Source organism: Phalaenopsis equestris, unplaced genomic scaffold (assembly GCF_001263595.1).
Source record: "Phalaenopsis equestris unplaced genomic scaffold, ASM126359v1 Scaffold000424, whole genome shotgun sequence".
Lineage (NCBI taxonomy): Eukaryota > Viridiplantae > Streptophyta > Magnoliopsida > Asparagales > Orchidaceae > Phalaenopsis > Phalaenopsis equestris.
This window is the reverse complement of record NW_018164865.1, coordinates 206,538-232,276: the sequence shown is the minus strand read 5'-3', so window position 1 is coordinate 232,276 and position 25,739 is coordinate 206,538. Positions and strand designations below refer to the sequence as shown.

The 25,739-nt window shown below is 34.9% G+C and overlaps 1 protein-coding gene across 3 annotated transcripts; it reads right to left on the bottom strand.

Annotated features, from left to right (window-relative positions):
* Nucleotides 1–553: 553 nt before the first annotated feature.
* Nucleotides 554–25,035, bottom strand: LOC110027341 (probable serine/threonine-protein kinase abkC). 3 transcript variants are annotated; one of them, XM_020728718.1, is made up of 6 exons: nt 24,740–25,035; nt 24,226–24,467; nt 23,126–24,156; nt 22,026–22,295; nt 2,168–2,323; nt 554–858 (listed from the first exon to the last, which is right to left on the bottom strand). In XM_020728718.1, exons 1-6 carry the CDS (start codon nt 24,766–24,768, stop codon nt 751–753), a joined length of 1,836 nt encoding a protein of 611 aa, XP_020584377.1. In that variant the 5' UTR covers nt 24,769–25,035; the 3' UTR covers nt 554–750. The 3 variants fall into 3 exon arrangements, with proteins under 3 accessions (XP_020584377.1, XP_020584376.1, XP_020584378.1); XM_020728717.1 differs by having other exon boundaries at nt 23,126–24,467; XM_020728719.1 differs by lacking the exons at nt 554–858; nt 2,168–2,323 and having other exon boundaries at nt 22,082–22,273; nt 23,126–24,467.
* Nucleotides 25,036–25,739: the final 704 nt, after the last annotated feature.

The following is a 25,739-nucleotide window of genomic DNA, read 5'->3' as shown; positions in this document are numbered from 1 at the left end:
GGAGAATAGCATGTACCAAAATTAAACTGTTGAAGTAGTGATAAATCCTATGATTGCCAAAACAACCGCACAGACAACACAAGAAAAAATCCGCTCTTCCATTTAAAAAATATAATAAATTTAACGTTATAAACATCATGTACAAAAACAAGGCTTCATCATACACAATTCGTTTTATTCAAACATATTTTTTTTTGTCAGCACATAATTCCTTATTTCAGTGTATAATTAAAAAATCTGACGTAGAACTTTGCACTAAATATAACATGTAATAAAATATATAACTATTTATTCGAAATTTTAGAACATTTTAACAAAAAATTAAGGGTCATACACTCAAACCTGAAAATTCATAAGCATCATTTATTTTTAAATGTAAATCTACTAACATGGCAAAATGTAAAACCAGCATACATTTGAGAGCATAAATTATGCCCGACAGGCAAGACAGCTTGAGCTCAACATGATAAATTAAACAAGGTAAATGACTTGTGAGTTGAGCTCGATGGGTTGGCAAGCCAAATTTGGGCTCACGCGGGCTTCACTCATTAGCTTGAATCAAAACTATAACTTCATAAAAAATGAAAATCCTCACAAGCTGTTTCAAACTTAAAAAATTAAGCTTGGATTCGAGCTCAAATTTGATTGATTAATCAGATTCAAGACAGAAAGCCAAGCCAAACTAAAATGTTTATTTCTCTCCATCAAAAATTAAGAAAAAATTATGGAATTGTGTGCCAAAAAGCTCTATTATGAGAAGAAGTAATCGATAGGCTGCTGCACGCCGTCTGGGTTCAACAGTAATGTCCTCAGCGTATGCATTATATCGTAATCTGGATCAAGCTTGCGTTGCCAACCCTAAAATGTGAGCAAAAACAATAAACTCAATAATTGTTCCTGTACATGATGAAAAGGTGCAATTGCTAGTTGTAAAATAATTGAAATTTATCCAAATAAAATAGATATTCAAAAAATAAAGGCCAATTGCAAATAAAAAACCTATTTTTAAAAACGAAAGCTAGTAAAAACCTTTTTTTTCATGGGAAATTTACATACATACCACACGATTCTTATGTATTTACATATCTAACACCCCAAGTTTTATAACACCTTGGTGTCATAAACATATGCATTGAAAAGTGTATTGCACTTTTTTTAAAAAGATAGTGATTGTAATTTTTTAATATGATGTTAAAAAATCGAATGGCATGCAAGTAAGTAAATATGAATATTTAGATGTTAGATATGTAAATACATAAGAATAGTGGTATGCAAGTAAATTTCCTAAAATGTTATACCATTCACCTCAAAATGTCCATAGGGAACTGGAGATGAGTGCATGGTGTCTGGAATCTTACAATTCAGCTAATGTAGAGAATGTTCTAAAGCAATGTCTTCAACATATAAGGCAGCTAAGTACACATCTGGTTGATCGAAAAAAGAAAATATATTTTAAAATATTATTTTCAATCATTTTTTATTTAAAAATAAAATCATTTTATTTTAGGTAGTTTTAAGAGCTGTGGACTCTCAATTTGATTTCAAAATATCCAAACATGTATGAATGAATATAACAAATTTCACTGTTTTTTATTATTTCATATTTCTAAATTCAACCTAGCAAACAAGCCCCGCATTAACCCTTAAAATATTTGTGGGTCATTTGGTTGCAAGTAAAAAATAAACATGTTTTTCACAGATAATGATTTTTTTTAATTGTGTGATAAAATTTAATCTTCTAATTTGATTTTAACACTAGTTTTCCATTTCTGCGAATCTAGGCTCCTGAAAGCTAAAACCATGGTTTTTGATTTAAAATCAAACAAAGATCGCCTAGTCAAGCTAGTTCAACGGTGAACCAGTCCGTTAGCCGATTCAGTAAAAGGCCCAAAATTACTTATAAAGAGAATCTGGTTAAAAAATGGGGTTCTTAACCAATCACTTATATTATTATTACATTATTATTATATGATTTAAATCATATAAAAATGATTTTAAGATTTATAATATCATCTGAATCAACCCCCAATTCAACTCCTACTAAATCATTGAATCTTCAGAAAACCCTTCCGCTTACATATCCAATCCAATTTTGATAAACGCAACTAAGTCATTACATGATCGCTGAAAGGTAGAATACATGCAAATGATGAAAAGTGTATATTACCTCGAGGACCAATATTGTCACCAACACACTGCAAATACTTCCATCAACATTCACTCTATAGCGACGAACTTGTTCAAGCAAATGATGCATGCATTCTACAGGATGAATGACGTCGCCGTCAGGAGTACCCCAAAAGGTAAATGCCCTCTCCAGCTCCTGTTCACAGAAATTGCATAATATATTTAAGAATTTTTTACATATACAACACTCAATTCCCATGCATTTACATATCTAATGCTTAAAATTTTTACATACCTATGCATGAAAGGTGTATTTAATTTTTTAAGAGTTAAAATGGTGATATTATTTAGGTGATATTAAAGATTTGGGTGGTATAAATGCAGAAAGTATAGGTGTTAGCTACTTATGTAAATGCCCCTATATTTAATAAGTTCAAATCGAAAGCGGCAGATAATATGTAAGATTAAAGAAGAGCACACAAATAAAGTTCATCATTTGATCTCAAACTCTTGGAATAGTAACATCTCTGCATATAAACGACTAGAAAGGTTAATAAATGGAACTTTACTCGGCAAAACAGGCAATAAGACCAAGTCCAGATTAATTAAGTGCGTCAGAGAGAATAATATTCAGATGAATGTCTAGTAAAAGTTGAGGCTCATTTGTTTTCTTGTTGGTAGAAAATGTGTAGAAAAAACTGGATTGCATGTGAAATTAAAAAATTATGTTTGTAAAAATTTTGTAGTCTTGTAGAGTTTAAAGTCAATAATTATAATATTCTAATTATATTTGACAAGATGATAATATCTAATAATTGTTATCTTTTAAAAGATGTTTCTTAGGGTATGTTTCGGGCAGCTATAGCTTATTAAAAAGCCACTGCGCAGCAATTGTAGCACGAAACAGCTGCACAGCAGCTGTAGCAGAAAAATGTTGTGCAAAAGCTGTTACGGAAAAACTATCTGTTTGTTTTTTACAATTTTAAAACAGCTATGTTGCATCTGTTTTTGAACAAATGACTTTTCTGTCCCTATACTAAATTGTTGCTTATATAACTATTTATATTAGCACATTCCATACTTGAAAACAAATATTCAGTTTGAATGATACAAAATAAAAACAGACACGTCACAAAATTGTGAGTACCACGACAATTAAAATTAAAAGAAGAATTATTAAAATAACAATTAATAATATAATAATAATAATTTTAAAATATAATTGATTTGTCACGAGATAAACAGTCTTCCAAGGAAACTCGCCACGCCCGATCACTATCGACGATAGATACCTCCAACCCATCCCACCGACCTAAAGAAGCCACACTCTAATATTCTACTCGGACACCTGTAAAACTGTCTCCCGTAGCTATTTGGCTTTTGCGAAATAAGTAAAGAACATTGTAGACCGCAGTAACAATGCAATGCTCTAGAGGCACTGTCCTCGAGCATCTTTTCTGATGGTTTAAAACAAAAAATACAAATCCGTAAATGTAACATTAGCAAAAAAAAATATTAGAAGCAATCAATGCAAGTTTTATTAAACTGTGAGGTCTCGGGGAACATAGTATAAACAAACGAATCTGTCACTAGACCTTATTATAAAAAGGGTTCTTGTATTCTCAAAAGCCACAGCATTAAAAAAAGGAAAGGAACTTGGTTGTCTTCATTGGAATTTCACGTGACAAGAACCAATAGCAAAATATAGGTCGTCCAGAAGAACTCTTAAGGTCGAATGTCTCTTCATAGACTCAAAAACACTAAATAAAACATGCAATAAAAATTTATATTACATATTATATCCAAAGTTACCTCATCAGTCATCCAATTGGGGAAGAATACATGCAAAAGAATGAGAATTTAAATTGACATTCAAAATATAGATAATTGGATACAACAACAATACAATAAACAATTAAAATTTTTACAACACATTGCAAATAAAGTATCAACAAAAAAAATACAATCGATCCATCAGCAGCGATGGCATCTGTAATCCACTCTCAACTCTATTATCTCCACTGCACCTTTCCATCCTGGATGCAAGTATATTCATCTTCTACCGGTGATAAAGATTGTCATAGACAATATTCATATGCTTCAATAAAGACATGTGATCGATCTTCATCAACCCTGTTGAAGTCAATTTCATTACGAGAAGGATGCCACTAAATATAGTTGTGGAAAGTCATTGTGGCCACGACAACTTGCACTTGTTTAGGAAAAGAATATGTCAGCCTATCCCGCAGTATGACCCATTTTTTCTTTCACTCCAAATGTTTTTTTTAATAACTCTGCATAAGAATGATTGTGTATTGTTAAAGATTTCTTTCTTACACAAGCGACATTGTTGGGTCTTTCAAAATCAAGAATATGATATTTGGTATCTGAAAATGGCTTTAGAAACCCTCTTTGGCATCGACCAAACAATATTTATCCAACACATGCAATAATTAGTATTGCACTGAAAAAATGTCTAATTAGGGATTAGGGTCGACCAAACTTAGGGTTGGGTGAGGAGGATTGTATTTCTGAGTTCTTGTGGCAACTTTGAATATACGACTGTCGTGTGCTGTGTTCCCAAACACCATAACAAAAGTAAAGCTACATAGAGAATCTCATCTCAATCTGCTTCATTTTCACTAGTTTATGGGTCTGAAAGTTCGAATTCCCTTGAAGGTCCAAGATCCTTTATTGAGAGTTATAACCTATCTAACAATTCCTCCATAAAATAATGTCCACTTATAATTAGAAGAACTCAAAGTATTAGAAGCATGTTTTATAGCTAAATACAATGTACAATGCCCAATGAATGTGATCTTTTCATTATTCGATACACGTGCATCCACCTGTGTTCCATCAATCGCTCTAATACAATTCTAAAAAATTTAACAAGGGTTTGTAAATTATAGTATTCATTTGAATTATGGATTTAATGAATAAATAAAATTACCTTAAAATATGACACATTCTGCGGGTCATGTGCAATTTTTATGAGAGTCCTTTCATATATTGGGTCACCTGGTTTAAAAAATTTAGATGAGAAACTGACTAGAGCATTCAACCCAATTGAAAAAGATCCGTTGATAATTTCATATAAGTATTGGAATCGCTCAATGGCTCCTCTCATATATTCATTCTGAGATAAAATGTAAAGGGTTATTGTCAACACCTCTCCGGAAATCATTTTGGAGAAGCCATGAAGTCCATAATTCATGTGTAGCTCTAAAAGATCGATGAATACAGACAGTGTCATAAGGAATATATTGTTGAATATTGTTGTGTGCCCTACAAGCAACCGTCCAACACATTATCACCAGTGTATGAAAATTTCATGCAAGAAGATCGAGTTATATATAAGTTTTAGTACTCATATATCAAACACACCACAATTGCAATTCTTCTTCTATGCCTCTATGTGCGTTTATGTTATTCACTGTATATTGAGCTACCACATATAAGAATTGTCGAATTAACTATTGTCAAAACTTTACCTAAACAAACAACAATCATAAATAAACTAGGAAAAGCAAAATAACAAATTGTTCGATGAAAAACAAATATCCAAAGCAGTGTTAATACTGTCCCAGTGAAAAATAAATATCCAAGCAGCATAAACAGTGTCCCAATGAAAAACATATATAAATTGTCTAACTAACATAAATGAAAATCAAGCATCTCTGTTCTCATGAAAATAATATAACTAGGGTCAGGAGTCATCGTCATTAAAAGCACTGTCTGAATTGGGTCTTCAAGCAACTTCATAGAGAATAAATACAAAGGCATGTCCTCAAAAATTTCTGGAGTTGGCTCCAGAATTAGCGTAACATGTTGAATGGAAGTTATTTGTGATATGTTAGGGTCATTAATGCAAGAAACAACTAAGTGTGATATTTGGCTTCTAATGAAAAACAAAACATTCTTTTCTCTTTGTCTCAGCCCATAAACTTAAAACAACTGGTAGATTCAACTTCATTAACGTTACGACTGGGGGTTTCATTTGAACTAGAAATTAGCTCGGCATCCACATGCTCAACTATGTCAACAAACCCTCTCTCGCTAGGGGTCCATGCATGGCCTCCCATTACGATGACTCTAACAAACACACGGACCAACTTTTCTTCAAGCTCAGGGATGATACCACTAAATTTAATTTTTTTTAGCATTTGAAACAACCTACAAAGTAATGGTCTATTCATATGTTGATGTAACTGAAGATGTAAATAATTGGTAAGGAATTTCACGTAACATAAATTCTCACCTCCAATTTCTCGGCCCACTGTTATTCGGAAGCAACTATGGTTCGTTTTATAGGGTCTCAACCCAAGTCTGTGGATCCACACTTCAACTCTTTCCATCATTTCCAGTCCTTTAACTGATCACATTTATTTTTCAAATGCATCTTGTCATATTCCTTCATGTGTGTTCCTTGAACTTCTTTATTATATTTTGCCAACCCTCCTTAAAATAGGTATTTGGCCTATTTTCTAATTTCACCTCACTAAGACAAAGGTTGCAGAAAATAAATTTGACATATTTAGCCCCACATGACAGACGAACCAGTTTCTTTTGTTTTTTCCGTGACGAAACTAACATGAAAAATCACAAGCAACATAAATGCATAGCAAATGAAAAATAAAATGTCATTTAAAAAATTATAACTCGAAAAGCCAGCTGAAAGGAAACATCACGACAAACCACGAGCACAAACCTGGCATCAACACACACCACCAACGACACCAACCCCAGTATCAACACAACCAAAAGAACCAACCCCAACATCAACACACACAGCCAACAGAACCAACCCCAACATCAGCACACCACCAACAACACAAAGCCCAGCATCAAACCCAACATCAACCCACACGACCAAAAGCACCAACCCCAGCATCAACAAGCACCACAACATAACCACGAACATGAACTTAACCAGCAAAAGCACCAATCATATAATCAGCACACACCACTGTTGACCTCATTTTGAGGTCATTACTCTTTTCGTTAGGATTTTAGGATCTAGCTCTAGGGGTTCCTCTAGGGGTTCCTATTGATTATCTAGGGGTTCCTATTGATTATCTTAGAAAACTAGTATTGGAATCAATTTCCTTAGAAATTCCAGCTACTTCATATTTCTCTTGTGATGTCTCACACTGATGATCTCAAAACCATCGTCGTATGGTCGAGAGGTTAAGGACTATCATGTGGAGACTCAAAGAGAAGTTCTCAATAGGATCTCAAGCCCTAGGGAAACCTCTTCAGGACTTCATCATCATGCGCACACACAAAATGCAAAAAATTCACTAAGTTGCACAAGATCGGACTAGAATTGAGCTTAAAGAATGGGTGAAAATGTGAACTTCTCTGGACGACCTCCGATGACGAAATGGACTGCGTCAACGCGTTCGGGGCATCAATTTTAGCTAAGAAAGACACTCATATTGTCATAATTCCGCACACGAGAAAATTGCACGCAAATCGATGAATTCATCAAAACGACCTCTGATGAAAAAACGGACCACACCAACGCGTCCGGAATATCATAATTACCTAAAAGAGGCATCCATTTTGTTATGTTGTGACGCACGAATAAAAAATACAAATTAAATTTTTTTTTTTGAAATATTAAAAATTTTTATATTTATACTATTACTTATAATATTAAAATTATAATCCTAAACCCTATTTACCCCCTTACCCACGCATTTATCTCTTCATTTGACCTATCCAGCGGCTCGTCTCGCCACCTCTCGTGCCCTAGTTCTTGTGACTCATCCACGTGGCGATCTCCCCCCTCCTCTCGACTCTTCTCCTTCCTCGCGTGGCTGCTCGACTGCTTAGCTCTCCAATCGTGGGAGCTCAGCTGGCCAACCCTTGTCCTTCTCGAGGCTTTACTTTCTCCTCCTTTATGGTGATAATTCACTCCCATTGTTTTATTCGACCACAAAACGGTGGTAGGTTGCGATTCCCCCCTTCATCTATGCCTATAAAAAAGCTTCCTAAAGTACTGTTTTGGGTTGTTGAATTTTTTTTTAAAGAAAGGAAGGCTGAGGTTTTCACTAGTTGTTCGAGGCTTTTAGAAGAAGAGGCTCTGCCGAATTTCCTTCTCGGCTAAGTTCTTCTGTACTGGGGTGTTCGTGGATCATTGCTTCCTCGAAGGTGTTGGGAGAAAAATTTCTACAGGAAGCATTTTTCTTAAATTTATTCTAAAGTTTTGCTTTAAGTCTGCATTGAGAGGTATTTATCTTCTTCTCTCTAATCTGCATCATTCGGATTTGCACCTGAAAGTGTTTCTTTTCTCTTCTAAAGCATGTGGAAGTAAAGTTTAGGTCTGTTATGAGATCTAAGCATGGATAGTTTCTAGCAACAATAAAAAAATGGAGTATAATATAGATATTTTCTCTCTTTTCTGCTCAAAATGCATGATAGATAGAATTTTGGAAAATTCCACTTGTTGCCATGAGATGATAGTTGCTTATTTGGAATATATGCTAGAAATGTAATGCTGAAATTTTTTGTTGTTATTACTCCAGTTCAAATATATGTTAGAATTCGTTTCGATGCTTTGGGATGTTGGTTTTAGGGACCAACTTGTGTTTCTCTGTTTCCTATTATCTATCCCTGTTTGAAGTATATGTTGGATGCAAATTTTGGGTTCTAAGGTTTTGTGGAACTTGATTCTTGGTGGCTCTGTTCTGGCCCATTTGGTGGGCTCGAATTTAGCTTCTTTTTGTTTTTCCCATATAGATGGGTTCGGTTTTGGCTCTTTTAGGTTGATTATAGCTGAAAATGTTTCGTTGTTTTTTCCCATATGGATGGGCTCGGTTTTGGTTTTTTTAGGTTGGATTATAGCTGAAAATGTTTCTCTGTTTTCCCCATATGGATGGGTTCGATTTTAGCTCTTTGAAGTTGGATCATTGCTAGACATATTTTTATCTGTTTTGGCCCATTTGTGGGGTTCAGTTTTAGCTCTTTGGAGATGGATTATTATTGGAAATTCTTCTCTGATTTTTCCCATGTATTGGGTACGGTCTTAGCTACTTATGGGCTGAATTTTGGCTTGGTGGACTCAGTTTGGCCTGAGGTTTTGGGGACCGGTTTTGCATAAGATTTGGTTTGGTATGCTCCCTTTGCTGAGCTCAGTTTATTTGTCATAATTCTTTTTGTTGCCCCTATGTTGGGCTCGGTTTGACATGTGTCGGGCTCAGTTTCGCGCATGTGTTGGGCTCGGTTTGTCTCTGTGCTGGTTTCGGTTTTGGCTCTTTTGGGTTGAACTCATACTAGAAATGTCGATCTGTCTTTCCCATTTGGTGGGTGCGGTTTTGGCTTAAACTGTATTCTTTTATTTAGCATTTAAATTGGGTTTAATTGGATTTGAGACAAGGAATTGGTTTGGCTCAAAAGCTTATCTGTTGGCTCTCTTTTACTGGGTTTAGTTGGACTGAAACTGTTTTTTATTCTTTTTTTCCTGTCCCACCTTGTTGGGCTCGGGTGTGCTTGTTGTGGTTCCCTGTCTTGCCTCTTTGTTGGGCTCGGTTTGGTTGGAAGTTCTTCATATAACGTACCTCTTGGGATTGTTATTGATAATCAAGTTTGTCATCCCAAAATTTATGATTTCAATATATACTTATATATGGGAATGTTTGATATAAATGGATCAATTCACTATCATGTCTTGCTCAATAAAAATGGTTTTAATCTAAATAGTTTATGTGAGTTTGTCCATTCACTCTCTTATGTAGATCAAAGGAGTACAATGGTAATATTTGTGGTGGCTTTCCCTTTGCTGTGAAGCCGGTTTAGTGGTTTTGGTCTGCTGCCTTTACCCGTGAGCATCCTAGCTGGTTTCCTTTTGTCCTGTTTGGATGTTCTCTACTGCCCCTGGTCGTGAGCCTTACTATGGTGGTTCCTTGGTTTGTGTCGTGATTGGTTTGGGGGCTTGGTTTTCTCCTCGCTGCCCCTGGCCGTGAGCCTTACTATTGTGGTTTGTGTCGTGGTTGGTTTGGACTTAGCTTTCTCCTTATTTCCCTTGGCTGTGAACTTTCTCTTGTGGCTCTTTTATGTTGAATATGGTTGATTAAGGCTTGGCTTTCTCCTTGTTGCCCCTACCCGTGGGCTTTTGTCCTATTTCCTGTCCTAAATCGTGGGCTTATATTGGAGCTTGGTTATGCATTTCCTGGTTTCTACTTGTGGGCTTGTTGTGAGGTTCGACTTTCCCTTTTCTTAGCCTTACCCGTGAATTCCTATCTTCTTTCTTGCCTTACCTGCGATCCTGTTGAGGATTATTTAGGTTCATTTTGCCCTAGTCGTGAGCACTTCTATATTTTCTAAATTGGTGTTACATTTATACAATTGTGAAAAGCTTTTAATGAGGGGTGGAATTGAATGAATTTGATATTGACATGACTTTTGGAGATTTAGAAAGTTGCCCTCTATGGATTATATTCTCCTTTATTTTGTGAAATATATGGATTATTCTCCTTTATTTTATGAAATATGAAAGTCTCTTATAGTTTCATTTCGGGAAATCATAAAGTTGATATAAATTGGATTCATGAAAATTGTAGAAAACTCATAAAATTGTCATTTGGAAAGGATACCCTTCTTGCGTTCATCCAATTATAGAATTTGTGAAAATGATATCCTCTAGATTGATTCAAGAATCTTGAGCTCTCTTTTTCAGATCTTTTCGTCACACTTTTTTAGGTTACTTTACCCTTCATCCTTTCGATCTTTTGGGTGGATCAGTTCCTCCTCTTTCATCCCCATTTTTATTTTTTTTCTTATTTTCTGGTTTGATTTTCAGTGTTTATGTTTGACACATAAGTGCTCATATATAGCCTTTTGCTATATATGAAACCATCAAGCAAGGTCGCAAGTAGGTCGGGTTTGTTCGCAAGTAAGTCGGTTTTGTTTTGAGGTTTAGGGCGATGATGGCAAAGGCACGCCGGTGGTAGAGCAAAATAATATTCCATCCAACAACATCGAGCCCGATGAATCGTAGGATGATAATATTATTCACCGACATGAGACTAACGGGGTACCCATGCCCTCTTAGGTTGTGATCGACTCGTGGGCAACTATACTTTTCAAAACTGATAAGAATAGACATTATGAGAGCAGATACAACATTTATAAATATATTTTCACTACAAAATTGATACAACTTCCTTTTTTGTATGCCTGAAATCTATGTGCATGCTAAAATATAAATTTTAAATGTGTTACAACTTGGTTGTCCACTTGTTGATTACCGATATCGGGCAGCGTAATACCCTCCTAAGTTAGGTTTAGTAAGAGACTCTTCTAATTGAGTGGCGGGTCTATACATCTCGGTGACCTATAGTAGCCTTCGGCGTACCTCGAGTACAATATATTATATTTGAGCCTAGCCCCGACCCAAGTACTTGCGGTCCCCTCTTTTCGGATTTTTCATATATTTTATTGAAATTTTTGGGCAAAGCACTCATGGTCCCTTTTCCGGGATCTTCCCGAGAATTTGATAATTTTCTTGGAATTGTCATTTGTCGATTTTTCCCGAGTTGTCCGTCGTGGGTCATTATTTTCTTTAGTTTTTCAGGCAATGTTTCTTTTGTTTATACAGTGTATAATAACTCGTTTAAAGGAGCAGCAAGCCTCCCAGATATACAGGTTTGATTTACATTACAGCATTTTACTTCACAGCATAATGTACTGTTTTTCTTCTTTACTGTACATTCTACTGTTCTTTTCTTTTATACTGCATGCTTTATTGTTCTATTATACACTATACCTTAGAATAAGAGGTCAGTTGTTGGTTTTATAGGAGGTACCCGGCAGCAGAGCTTTGACTAAACAGTTGCATATATCTTTAAAATTAACATCGAATCCGGAGGTGCTAAGACGAGGAGCTTAGAGCGAATGTCGTGGGCAACACGACGAGGACATTCATAATAGCAACGTTAAAACAAATTCATATCACCGAACACTTTCCTTAGTTTAAATAACAAGTCATAGGATTTCGAGGTAGTTTGTCTGACGCAGCGTAAACCCTCACATATCACTTTAAGGTTTTGGATAACTCTGTTGTGCAATTATAAGTCCTAACACTTTAGGATTTTGAGGTTATTGTACGGTACAATATAAATCCTCCTATCTTTTTTAAGGTTATTTGCATGATCCGGTATCGTGCGAACATAAGTCCTAAATTCTAAATAAATTGCAAAATAAACAACATCATTTTAAAGATATAAAGTCAAACAATAGGATAGTTGGGAGGTCACCGGGGTTTTCTCTGGACCTATGATATCCTTCTGTGATATCCCCTACTCTTCATTCCACTGGAGTCCTTAAAATAACTGTTCTTATTTGAGTCACTCTCATTTAATTTTCCCATGTCCAATCGTGAAAACCTAAACTTTGAAATCTCAAAAGCAGAATCACTGATCTTAATCGAGAGTTTTCTTAAGTGATCCCGGTCATTTAAGATGTAATTAACTATAGGGGTTTGTCGCTATAGGGAACTTAGAACCCAAGTAAAATAAACTCTATCTAATATTTATATTAGATAAGAGAATTTATTGGCCTCATATAAAAACATTTCATAGACCAAACGGATGTCACAAATTTTTTGGTTTAGGTGATTGAGTCTACTATAAGTGATATATTTATTCTTCGGGATAAGTATATTACTTGTGGTATTGCGCTCAGTTATCCAAACTATTTAATATGTGAGACTCATTTAGTCTCATCTCTTTTCAAAAATTAAAAATATTACTTTCAAAAATCAAAATCACATATTTATATTTAAAATTATTTTCATATCTACAAAATTATCTCTTTTCCAAAACAAAACAGAAAATTAAAACGGCTGATAACCACAAACACCAACCCCAGCATCAACACATCACCAGCAATACAGCGAACACCAACATCACCACTAACAACACCATCCCCAGCATTACCACAACATCAACACACACCCTACCAGCACTAACACACCACCATAAACAACACCTACACACACCACCACCACAACACCTTGCCAACATACCAACATAACAAGAATAAACCACAACACAGCTTCAATGAACATTTTTGAAACATTCTAACACATGCACATCACTTCACAGAATTCCAATGCCTCTCATGGCCTTCAAATGCCTCCAAAATGTCCATTCCAACAAGTGAAATGCTGATCCATGTCTTCCAAAAGCATCCACAAAAAACATTGAACAATTCTTCTTAACCCAAGCCCAATTCAATGCCTCTACTCTATCAATTTCCCAAGGCCAAAAAATTTCAATTTTTCTGGTTTTGCATCAAAAGCCCAAATCCGAGAAAGAAGGCAAAACACTCAAAAACCGACTAAAACAAAAAATAGGAGGCCATAAACTAGAAATACATTCCCAGCCTTCAAAATCCACATATGCTACAAAAATCGAATGTCAGATGCCACGGATTCCAATTCCAACCATTCTAGGGCCCCCTAAAATTCAAGATTCATTAATTCTAGGGGCCAGAAATAGAAAAAGCAAGTCACAAAAGACCGTAAAACCACAAACCGAGTAGAGTAAGGGGCACAAATAACAAAAAGAATGGAAGAGGATACCAAAATCCACAATCCCATCATCCTAATAGCATAATATCAATTTCACATGTAGAGCAAAGCCATAAAATGCACTGAGAAAGCCATACATTCTAAATCAACCATAAATTGCAAAAATAATGATAGAGGGTCCCTTGAGAAAGGAAGGGAAGAGCAGCAAAGACGCGAGAGAGATGACTCGAGAGAGGCAGCAGAGATGTGATATTGACTGCTCGAGAGAGGTAGATAAGCGAGAGTGGTAGAAATGCGAAAGAGCAACAACGGAAGCGCGAAGAATCTACGGCAGAGACATGAAGAGCAGGGAGGAGAAAAACAAATTAAGAAATGTGAACCGCGAGATTGTTACCTGCAACCAGCTTTTACACCTAATTCAGACCAAAGTCGTCGTGCCATTGTTTCCAAACCCACGAAAAAACAGTTTCAAACCACGCATCACCAAAACCGTCGCGCCAAACGGGACCTTAATTTCAAGCAACATAAATTGTTTAAAGCAACAAAAGTTGTTTAAGTAATGTTGAGTGAAGACAAGACTGTACAAAACATATTTAAATAGTTGAATAATTTACATACATACCAAATAATCTTTATAAATTTACATATCTAACATGTAAATTTAATATTTATATTTATAACAACTTAGTGTTGTAATCACATCAAAACCTTGCATGAAAAGGTGTACTTCATCTTAAGGAAATTAATAATAATTATATTTTTATGTGATGTTAAGGATTTAACTGTTATGCATGTAAATATCAAAATTAAGATGTTGAAAATGTAAATACATAAGAATTGTGAGGTACTTATGTAAACAGCCCCATATATTTTGGGCATAAAGAATAAGCTGTTAAAACATTTGGCACGTAGATCTAATTTACTTGTGACAAATGCATGAAAAGGGTTAGTGTTGAGTTCCAAATATTAGTTTTATTAAAATGAGTTTCAATGATGGGTTCATGCAGGAAGCAGAAATCGAATTTTTGTTCAAAACCGAAAACCTAACACCATACCGCTTCATCTTCTTCCTCTCAATCGCAGCAAACCGCCTAAGTTCTCCTCCTTGTTCGCAAATATCGTAGACCCAAGCCGCACCATTTCTCCCTGTTCGAGAGATACAGCCATGAATAGGGCTAGTGAAGAAAGCAATAATGAGATTGCAATATTCAAAAACCTCTGGAACTCCCAGTCTCTTCTTCCAATCACATCGGCTCCCTCTCCTCAAAATCCCACTGTTGTCCCGAGCGTACTCCACTCCATATATCGCCCAGCCCTAGCCTATCTCCACTTGCCTTCCTTAGTTTTACGAACAAATAAGCAAACCAAAAATCCATTTCCACTTTTGTCTCTCTATCCCCCCTTCTAAACCTCCCAAGCCAAGCAAAACCTTAGCCGCTCAATCTGTTAGTTCTCAGGACAAACCCAACATCCTGTTCAAGCTTAGCAAATCCACCTTAACTGAACCAACAAATCTTATTTATCTATCTTCATATATATTGTATTATATAGTGTATTATTTTGTAAAAAAAAAAGAAAATATTTTTAAAAGAAAATTTGCATTGTATTTTATTTTGTTTCTCCATCCAGTCATTTCATCATCATAAACTTGGTGAAATCCAACATCACCAATTTCGCTCGAAAAGGTATATAATGGGCATTGGGAAAAATTTACTAAAATATCCATTTAAAGAAGCTCGGGTACTCATTTTGGGAATTAAGTACCGTTTGGAAAACTCCTAACTAGTTTAAAAAATTTATAAAAATCAAGGGATTTAAATACTCGCCTTGGGAGACTCAAGTACATGCCCTTGGAAATTAAATAATGTTTAGGAAAAATAAAGTGCCGCTCAGGAAAATTTTGTCTGTGATTTTACCATCTTGAAAGTATATTGAAGACATATAACATCTTTTAAGACCGTGAGTTAAATACATATTTTTGCTTTCCGACCGTAGTATCTCATGACGCTGATCTGCGAGTCTTTTTGAGATAGTTGAGAAGGTTGGTATTCTCTCGTGCCCCATAACTTAAGTTGAAGCAGGTAGACTGCCAAATTTTTGGATGACTTTGACTTGCAAAATAATTTAAGATTTGGACAATAAAATTATAAAATGACTTACAATTGAAATGCTTGAACTTTTAAATTTGCAAAAAAAAAATTGAAATCAAATTTTTAAGACTTGCAAATGGCTTAAAAGTTTGAACATTTTAAACTTGCAAATAACTTATATGTGGAATATTTGATCTTACAAAATAACCTGAATATGAAACATCATGAATTGGAGGCCAAGCTTGACATGAATATGATAACATCATAAAATGGGGGCTAAACTTGACTTAATTGTGAAATATCATATATTGACGTTACACTTGATTGGGGTTAATCTTAGGGGGCTGTCAAGCTGAATTAAATATGAATGCATAAATTGAGGCTAAAATTCAAACATATAAATGCCTTTTTTAATGTTAACCTATGACTTCATATATCTAATTTCACCACCGGATTCCCAATATGTTTGCAAGCGAACAAAAAGTGATATTTTAAATGCTTAAAATGAACCTCAACATGCATCAATATCTTCCTTCAAATAAGGAAAGTTTATATAAATTCAAGTCTTGCATGTCTTTCAAAAAAGTTATTGATTCAATTCACACTTTAAAATTATGCAAATTGCTTTAGACATGCAAAGTTATTCAAGCCTTGCATGTGTCTTTCAAAGCAATTATTGATTCAATTCATGCTTTAAAATTATGCAAATTGCTTTACACATGCAAAGTTGTTTAAATTAGTCAAATATATGAAATTAAATAAATCTTACATGTGCTCCATCAAATCGATTAAGTGTTTTAAACTTAAATGGTATGAGAATGTTGCGCAAGTTAAACTTACACTCAGCAATTCTTGTTCTAAGAAGGGTGAAAAATTAGTTTAAGAAAATCTATAATTATGCTGTAGTTAAAACACCACATGTTTGAAATCAAATTCAAGACAAATTATGCAAGTTCTCAACCAGGTCGTCTTGTCTATAAGACAGGTTTATATGTCCCACTCAACTAGTTCGATCTTCCTCCTCGTAAGAAATGGAGTTGAAGATTACTAATTTTGAAATATGTGTCCAAATTACTAATATAAAAATTTACAAATCCAAATAAGCCTGTCTAATCCTCTTCCTCATAAGGATCGGAGTTAACAAGGCTATCATTCTAAGGATATTCAGGTGTCCAATTATAAATAAATTTTAAATATAAATGTTATAAGCATTCAATTCCCCGATGATGGTGATGTTGATTGTGAATCTCAACCGGAGGGGTCAATTTTAAAATAAATTTTCAAAGTAACAAATTAAATATTCAAATAACACTTAAAAGCTTAGAACAAATCACATCTACCGGCAACAATTTATCGAGGGTGACAAACTTTTGATTGACTTCATGAAAGAGTGAATGACATATCGAGTGTATCATTATATTCACACTCAAAGTAATTTTACGCCAATGAGGACTTGGCCCAAGTCATCTGTCCACGTGATTTGGCCCAAAGACTCCATAAAATAATGGTTACGACCAGAACCTTCTAACGGCGTGGTTGCAGCCAAATGACATCATTATATTACAATTACAGTCGTAGTATGTATGTTCCCCAACGACCTTCTCCCATTTAAATTACGGTTACATCTGATTGGCACGAAGTCTTCTATTAGTTCTATTAGCTAAGATCCACTTAAATTTGTCCTCTTAGATAAACTTCCACCTTAGATCTACAAGGTTCCCTTGAACAACGCAACAAATGGTTGCTGATAAAAATCTTTCAATCGGGTTGGGTTGACTACATTCTCTGACTAACTAGATCAGGAACCACATTGACCTGAAATGATGGAACCATAAGATCTTGATCCGGTTCATCATCATTTCCCCAATCTGCTTTAAGCTCCAAGTGAGATTTTATAATTTAAAATATATGTTTGCTGTACAATATGTTCTCTAAATGACTAATTTATAATTTAAAATATATGTTTGCTGTACAATATGTTCTCTAAATGACTAAATTTAATCGAAAGTGCTCGTCTGTTATCGGAAGGGATAATTAACCATATAGGCTTGCACCTATGGGAAACCTCGAGTCTCAGATCAAAAAATACTCACAAATTAAGAGTAAAATATTTGGGTAGTGTCTTATCAACTATCTTATCTACATTCTGAAAATTTAACCTACAAAGCTCTCACAAAAAACAAGAGTCCAGAGCATCATAATTTTGGAGTTCACAATCTAGTCCAGGAAGGTTAAGGCGTTTGAAGGTGTTAATTGCTTATAGTGCTTAAAATGAATAAAATATAAAATTTTATCGCTTTTACTCCCTTTGAAATAAAATTCCCAAAAAAGGTTTATTTTCAAATACATGGATAAATATATTGTAACACTTTCATTGTTGGATCTCAAACCGCAAATTTGAAAAGTGAAGCGTTGCGTTAAGTAGGTGACAACCAGCGTAAAATTTGTCAAAAAATCATGACATAGATCTTTTAAATTCTTGTGTAAATACTAGGGCATCCCTTGAAAGCAATACATTGTATGACCCAAATATAATAAAAAAGTGCAAAAGCCGCTACACCGGCGCTCAGTTGTACTGTCAAATAAGCAAGGGTTCCTACAGTACAGATGGATGCGAGTAAAAAAGTTAGTCTATGAAACAAAATTGGGATTGGATCTTGGAATATAAACACTCACAGGTAAATTAATACAATTAGTTGAAATTATGATTCATAAGAAGATAAATATCTTTTGTATTCAAGAAACTAAATGAGTTTGAGAACAGACTAAAAAGATTGATAACTTAAGGTTTAAACTTTAGAATTCGGGTAGGAGTCGCACTAGAAATTGTGTAGGTGTAATTATAGATGAAAAGTTTGAAAATAATATTTTAAAAATTAATAAAATTGGATAAAGAATTATATTCCTTAAGATTGTTATTGATATTAAGATTTTTAATGTTGCAAGTGTTTATACTCCTCAAGTAGTTTTAGATATAGGTTCTAAAGAAAAATTCTGGAATAACTTAGAGAAATTAATACAAATGATACCTCTTAAAGAAAGAACTTTTATTTGAGAAGTTTTAAATGGACATGTTGGTAGTGCTAGAAGAGTTTAGAAATATTTATGGTGGCTACAGTTTTGAAGTGATTATTAAAGAGGGTAAAATCATGTTATATTTTGTTTTAGCTTATGATTGTATTATTGCTGATACTTTATTTAAGAAAAGAGATTAGCATATTATTAGTTGTAAAAATGAATCTAACAAAACATAAATTAATTATTTTTTTATGAGAAGAAGAGATCGTCGAGAATATAAGGATTGTAAGGTCATTCCAAGTGAAAAACTAAATACTCAACATCGACTATTAGTTTTGAATTTTAAGATGAAGAATTGTAAGATAAAGAATATTAGGAATCATGATCATAGAATTAGATGGAGGCATCTAAAAGACAAATCCTTTAAGCACGGGTTATGCTCCGAACTTTTAATGACAAGCATATTTTCGTTAGTTATGATCACATTCTTATTACCTCTTAAGCATTATTCTCCAATGGCAAAAATTTGGGAAGTAGACCAATCCTTTCAAACATTAGCAAATAATTATTGAATCTTTGGAAGGGGACAAATCCCTAAGGTTCTTCAGCAAACTTCATCAAGTTCTTTATTGAGACCTACAAGTACATTAAAAATTTTTACTTTCTCCCCAAGTCTGCAGAATTAACTTGCCCACTCCCCCACGCCAATCATTTGGCTGCATATCTAGTTTTTGTCAAATTTCTATAAGTGTGGTGAAGTACACAATGACAATCATGCTCCCTTGCATGAGATTATAAGCATGATTTCATAAATCACACAACTGGGAGTAACTTCGACAATAAAAAATGTCACTTGAGTTCGTTGGCTTTCTCCCAAATTGCTTGAGTGGTATTGTAGACTAAATACAATGTGTTCTATTATAGAGTTGATAAGCCAAGACATTGTTGATATATCAAATTGGAAAAGAAGGTTCAAACATTTCAAGTTAGCGGATTGTGCCATTTAGGTATCCTATTTTTCCTCTTCCTTGAATCATCATTTGAACCAAGCAGGAAAAAATTGTTTAGTAAGTATTATTGTGTTGTAATATCCTCTGTATGCCTAAGAGAATCCTCAGAATACCAACTAGATTCAACATATTCATCCATAATATTATTGGAATCGGGTTTCTTTTTCAGATCATCATTTGCGTTGTCAAGTACTTAGTGAATCTCATCGTTTTGAAGAGTAATCACTTGTGTTACCAACACAAAGCTTTCTTCTCAAAATCCCGGATTTCAATCCAAAATTTAAGGCAAACTTCTCTCTAAGAGCTTAGTCATGCATTCAACAAGCCTCATCAGATCTTCCCGTTCTTTTATCCTTATTTTAGACATAAAAATTAATCTTTATAATACTCTTGTCCCTATGGCTCCTAGGCATACCTTAACTTTGTAGATAAAATATCATATTTTCGTCAATCAAGTTCAATAGTTTTTCAATACAAAAGAGGATGTATCCTAGATATAATATCAACATTTTAATTAATCAAATTATGAGAAAAGATAATTCTCAATTGCTCCTTAGTGGCGATATACTACTGATAAGTTATCCTATTAAATTCATCTCGAATTTAGTCATGAATGTCTACTTGTTCCGCTAAATCCTTCTTTGAAACTTAACTCTTTAATGGTATAACAATAGTATATAGTGCAAAAGCTACCGCATTAACATTTCAGAAGGAGCAGCATACCTAGGCATAACTAAATTAGCAAAGTTGCATCATGTTCTATTCTACTTATCAATTTTTGCAAAGAAAACAAAACCGAATCTTCACATCCTCTCACCATTAGAAGAATATAAAGAAGCGCACGCAAAAGAAGAAGGAACATAAAGGACTTACATTTTTGGAATTTCATATTATCTATAAACTTCCAAAATATGTTGAAAAAATTAATCATTGAAATTCCTAGAGTCCTTAGAGCAATCTCAGCTGCACATGTGGCAGCATCAAAGAATCATAAGGATGAAGCTTAAGCTAAAATGATTCTAATAGTAATAAGCTTCTCAAATAGATCACGAGAAAAATAGCTTCTAAAGAATGTTGATTCTCTCGGCGGCATATCAGCCCATAGTTCTTCTAAAGAAAATCTCAATTGTAAAATTCCAAAGCCATTATCAATGCAATTAAATTCTCCGGTTATAAAGAAATTAATATTCATCAAGGCATAACACACAAAATCTGAACAATAAAATGATACAGCTCATACATTGGCACAAGCTCTCAAAATCATTTAAGAGACTAATGATTCATCTCCCAAGATGACAATTTGTATAAATACTCAACTCGATTCTCTCGAAAGAGAGAAATCGCAGGACGACACTAAATACTAGACTAAAATTAAAATAAAAATTTTGCTGCGCTTGCTTGCTCATTTTTCTTAGATACAGGAAGAAATTCTCCCGTCCCCTCACAGAGGAAATTGGTCATAAAATGTCAAACCACTTAAATATAGTGTTTTTTCCCCTCTATTTACTTTCTTCTCATTTGTTGCTTAATTTTTCTAATCGTGGATTACCTTAAACCAAGAATTCTCTTGCCGTTAACATTTTGAAATAATTAAATTATTTATGTAACCTACTTGTCCAAGATATTGGGATGTTCTAGTCTAATGTGTAAAGTCATATTTTTTTACCTAAAGCACTGGTAGATTTGAAACCCTATTGTTCACAAATATGCATGATTATTGCAATCAAATGAATCACTAATAAATGATTCACGATATTGCAAAATAGATACTCACAAGTTGCCCAATAATGATGGTTTAGGCTGTAAAATTTGGCAATGCGTAGGGCTCAACCAAGTTAGGGGTGGATGACGTATAAATGCTAAAAGCCCATTAAATATATAATGAATGGTAAATTGCGAAGTAAGATAAGGTTAAATATACCAAATAGAACCTTTAACATTGGGTGTTCAGTAGAAGAAGATAAGATTCCTTGAAAAAAAAAATGAATGATCTCATTTACACTTCAGTTTTTTTGAGCTACAAAACTCAAAAAACTGTAGATTTCAATTCCAATTTTTAATGAAGAAAATTAAAATTTCAACAATGATTTGTAACTGAAAAAAGGGAAAACACCCAACAAAAAAACTGGAATTATAGGGGCCCAATCCAAAGTAAGAGTAGCAAATAAAATTCAAAGGTAAAGTAAATCCAAAGCAATCCAATTAGAGATATATAGTCTCTAGAACCTTTAACATGGTTACCTCAGTGAAGGCCTTTGGGTCTGGACAACTTTGCTTTCTTGATAATCTTAATGTGCATTCTGCAGCTGTTCTGCCATCTCGAAGAGCAACAGCCTTAAAGAATTCCATCAAGTTACGGCGGTCACTTTTAGAAAGCTCAGCTGTCATCCCAACATCAAGAAATATGATATGAGGTTTTGGTCTAAAGAGCCTTTTTCTTGACCTTTTTCTTTGAGGCAATCGAACAAGGATATTTCCAGGATGCATGTCTGCATGAATAAAATTATCCACCTATAAAATAAAGTAAAAACACATAAAAACATCCAAGTCATGGCCTAATAATATGGTGATTATTGTTGCAAAATAGTCCCTAGTTGTATTGCTGCATGATAGTCTACCAAATGATATATGTTTTCAACATTTGATGAGTCAAACAACCCAATTAAATAGGGGCCTTATGGGGTCACTTTTGTTTTTTATTTTCTATTTTTTGTTTTATTTTATTTTGTTTATGTTTTGATTTGAAACTAAACATGTTCAATATGTTTGATCAAGATATGGTTGCTTTTGAAAACACTCAAAAACATCCAAAAATTATTTTGAGTATTTTCAAAAACATGTTTATTTGTTTTTAAAACAAAAATAAAATATGTTGAAAACACATTAAACAAACATGCTTTTAAAAACAAAGGAAAAAACAAAAATAAAAACCAAGATAAAATGGATCCCAAACAAACCCTAACAAATTTACGTAAACTTATGCAAAAAATCTAGAGACCTTTTGGCATCATTTTTGTTTTTTTTATTCTTTTTTTGTTTTGTTTTCAATTTTGATTTGAAACAAAACAAGTATGACCACTTGATTAGAGTATGTTTGTCTTTAAAAATACTCAAAACACCTAAATATTATTTTGAGTAATTTCAAAAACATATTACTTTGTTTTAAGAAATAAAAAAACTAAAATTATGTAAAAAACAAATTGAACAAACAGGCTTTTAAAAACAAAAGAAAAAACTAAAACTAAAACTAAAAATAAAATTGATCTCAAACAAGCCTTCAATCTTCAGGTCATTAAATTATTAATATCTTAATAGTGGTTGGTTATCTAAGAGGATCATACCAAAAGCATCTTGAGGAGCGCATGTGTACCAATATGCGCAAGATCACTTTTAATACGTGTGTTTCCACCAAGTCCATCAATATAGTGAGTCACAGAATCCCCAGGTTCGAACGTCTCCACAAGAACAGCAGGATGCACGAGTGGATAAAATGGTTTTGGGAATGACACATCCTTCCATCTACGAAAATTGTAAATAAACCGACTCAAATTAGCAGCTTCTCTTGCGAGATCTACTTGTGACATCATGAACACCGCAAACTGACGAACACTTTCATCCAGTCGTAACCAATTAAGGGCGGGTATGTAACTCGAAAGTTTTGCAACAAAATTAATAATTGTGAAATCCCTTTTTATAGATTCACCCACCCCAGGATGCCTAACCTTCACAGCAACAGGAATAGGTTTACTCAACCTCTGACCGGGATGTTGAAACCTAAGGGAAGCTTGATGAACTTGTGCTATGCTACCTGATGCCACAGGAGACTCCTCAAACTGCTCAAAAATCTCATCAAGCTTCCGACCAAATGCTTTCTCAATAGTGTTCTTACTGTACGTGAAGCTATGTGCGGGTGCTTTACTGTGAAGCATTGAAAGTGCCGTGCAGAGGTCATTAGGGAAGAGATCTGGTCGAGTGGCTGCCCACTGTCCCCATTTTATGAATGCTGGACCTGCTTGCTCAAGAGTTCCATGGACAAGCAGAAGCCATGTCTTCCTAAACTCAACACCAAAGGAATCTGCAAATGGAGCCATCAAAATGGCTGGAAAGAAGAGAACTGCCAAGTAGGCTGCTCGGAAGATTAGAAAAACACATTCTATGAATGAATAAAAGATCGAAGATATATACAAACGTCCATCCTGTGCGCCAATATAAAGACCGTTCCCCGCAGAGAAGAAATGCCCATCCGCGTGAGTTTTCTGCACCCATTCTAACTCCCCAACACTCAAAGCAAGAATGCCGGGAATAACATGGAATCGAGTCAAGGCCAAGCTCAAGGTACACGCAATCCTACCAACTGGTGAGAACAGTGGACCTCCAGGAGAATAAATCAAAGTGAGCTTCTTCCAACTTAGTCGAGCGTGGCTGGTTACAAAAGGCTTACCGAATGGGACAGAGTAGAAAGTTCTGCTGCTAGTACCGTTCCAGAAGTTCTCTTTTACGCTAGATCTCCCGGAAGCAACATTTCCTCTACTACAGTTTCTACAATGTGAAATCAGTCTTCTAAACGAATTGAAGGCACCAAATTTAGCTGCTGAACAATGATTTCTTAGTCCAGGGTGGCCCGGTTTCTGATTGGATTGTAAAAAGTAACCAGCCTTCCTATCACCAACAAATGCAAATAACCTAGCAAAAAATAAAAACGTAGAAAACCTTGTTCAACATACAAAAAAAATTCAAGCTGCAGTACACTGGCTTCTTTTAGAAAAAAAAAAGGGAGGAAAAAACAGTCGTCATCTTTCGAAGACAACAAAAAATGACTTGTAAATGACAACAGAGACGAAAGGAAAATACGATCTCCCATTTGAATCAAATTAAAGGTTAACTAATCTCAGCAGGCAACAAAACATTTGTTCACAAGAAATTTTCTAAACGAGGGAAGTCAAGGACTTCATTACCTCCCGTGATTTGCTACGACGCGTAGCATCGGAATCCTTCATAACCGATCCCCCGCAGAGCAGCAGATAAACAAAATCAAACAAGAATAAACTAGGAAAAGAATAACAGTCTCCAGCTTATGCTCCAGAAACCAGGGTTGATGAAGACCAAAAGAAACGAACCAAACGGTCAAGAGTAGTCCACGACACAGCTATTCTCGCTGCCAAAAACCTTCTCCACAACCACTAGAACAAAGGTATATAACTAGGGTTTATTCGCAGCTGCAAAGCAGCACGAAACACAAAGGTCCGCTCGGAGATCGTGGTCATGACGGTCTGGTCGCTGGAAAATGTGGACCCGTTTGTCCATGTATTTTAAAAAAAAGAAAAAAATTTAATGAGGCACGAGTCAGCGTCTATTCGAGTACCGCACATTTTAGAATGTCGACGATTCAAAATTACTCTCCGGTGGTTTTTCTTCTACGTTTTCGTCGCTCGCTCTGTTGGGGTTTCACATTTCTCTCGTTCGCTAGCTTGGAAGTCGTGAGACGATGGCGTTTGATGAGCTGGAGTATGCGCAGGCCGAAGAGAGCTCAAGAATAATATCAGAAGAGACTGAGAAGACAGAGGTTGAGCAGCGAAATAATGTCAGAAGAGACTGAGAAGACAGAGGTTGAGCAGTCAATGAAGTCTTCCACGCCGATTACCATATCATCTCCACCGCTCGATGAAGCTAGGGCAAAGGAGGCAGAAGAAGCTTGGGAGAAGGTACAGCCGGGCGCAATTGTTCCGTATGAATGTGCCCTCCCTTGTTCAGTCGTAGAGTTCCCTGACAGAGAACTACTATCATCACACATGCAACAGGAGATCGATAGCTGTTTAAGAATGTACAAAACAGAACATTTTTTTCTGTCAATTGTTTATTAAATCTAATAAATATTGTTCAATCAATTTGCAGGGATGACTTAATAATTGCTCAGGGTCACATTCATATTAGTCGAATTGTAGTCGAATTGACCTG

Excerpts from the sequence above, each read along its gene's own strand:
- LOC110027341 (XM_020728717.1), bottom strand. The coding sequence starts at position 24,768 with ATGCTACGCGTCGTAGCAAATCACGGGAG. Across the intron at positions 2,324-22,025 it reads ACCCAAAGGCCTTCACTGAG|GAGCTGGAGAGGGCATTTAC; the intron begins GTAACCATGTTA and ends TTCTGTGAACAG. Across the intron at positions 859-2,167 it reads TGACAATATTGGTCCTCGAG|GGTTGGCAACGCAAGCTTGA; the intron begins GTAATATACACT and ends CTCACATTTTAG.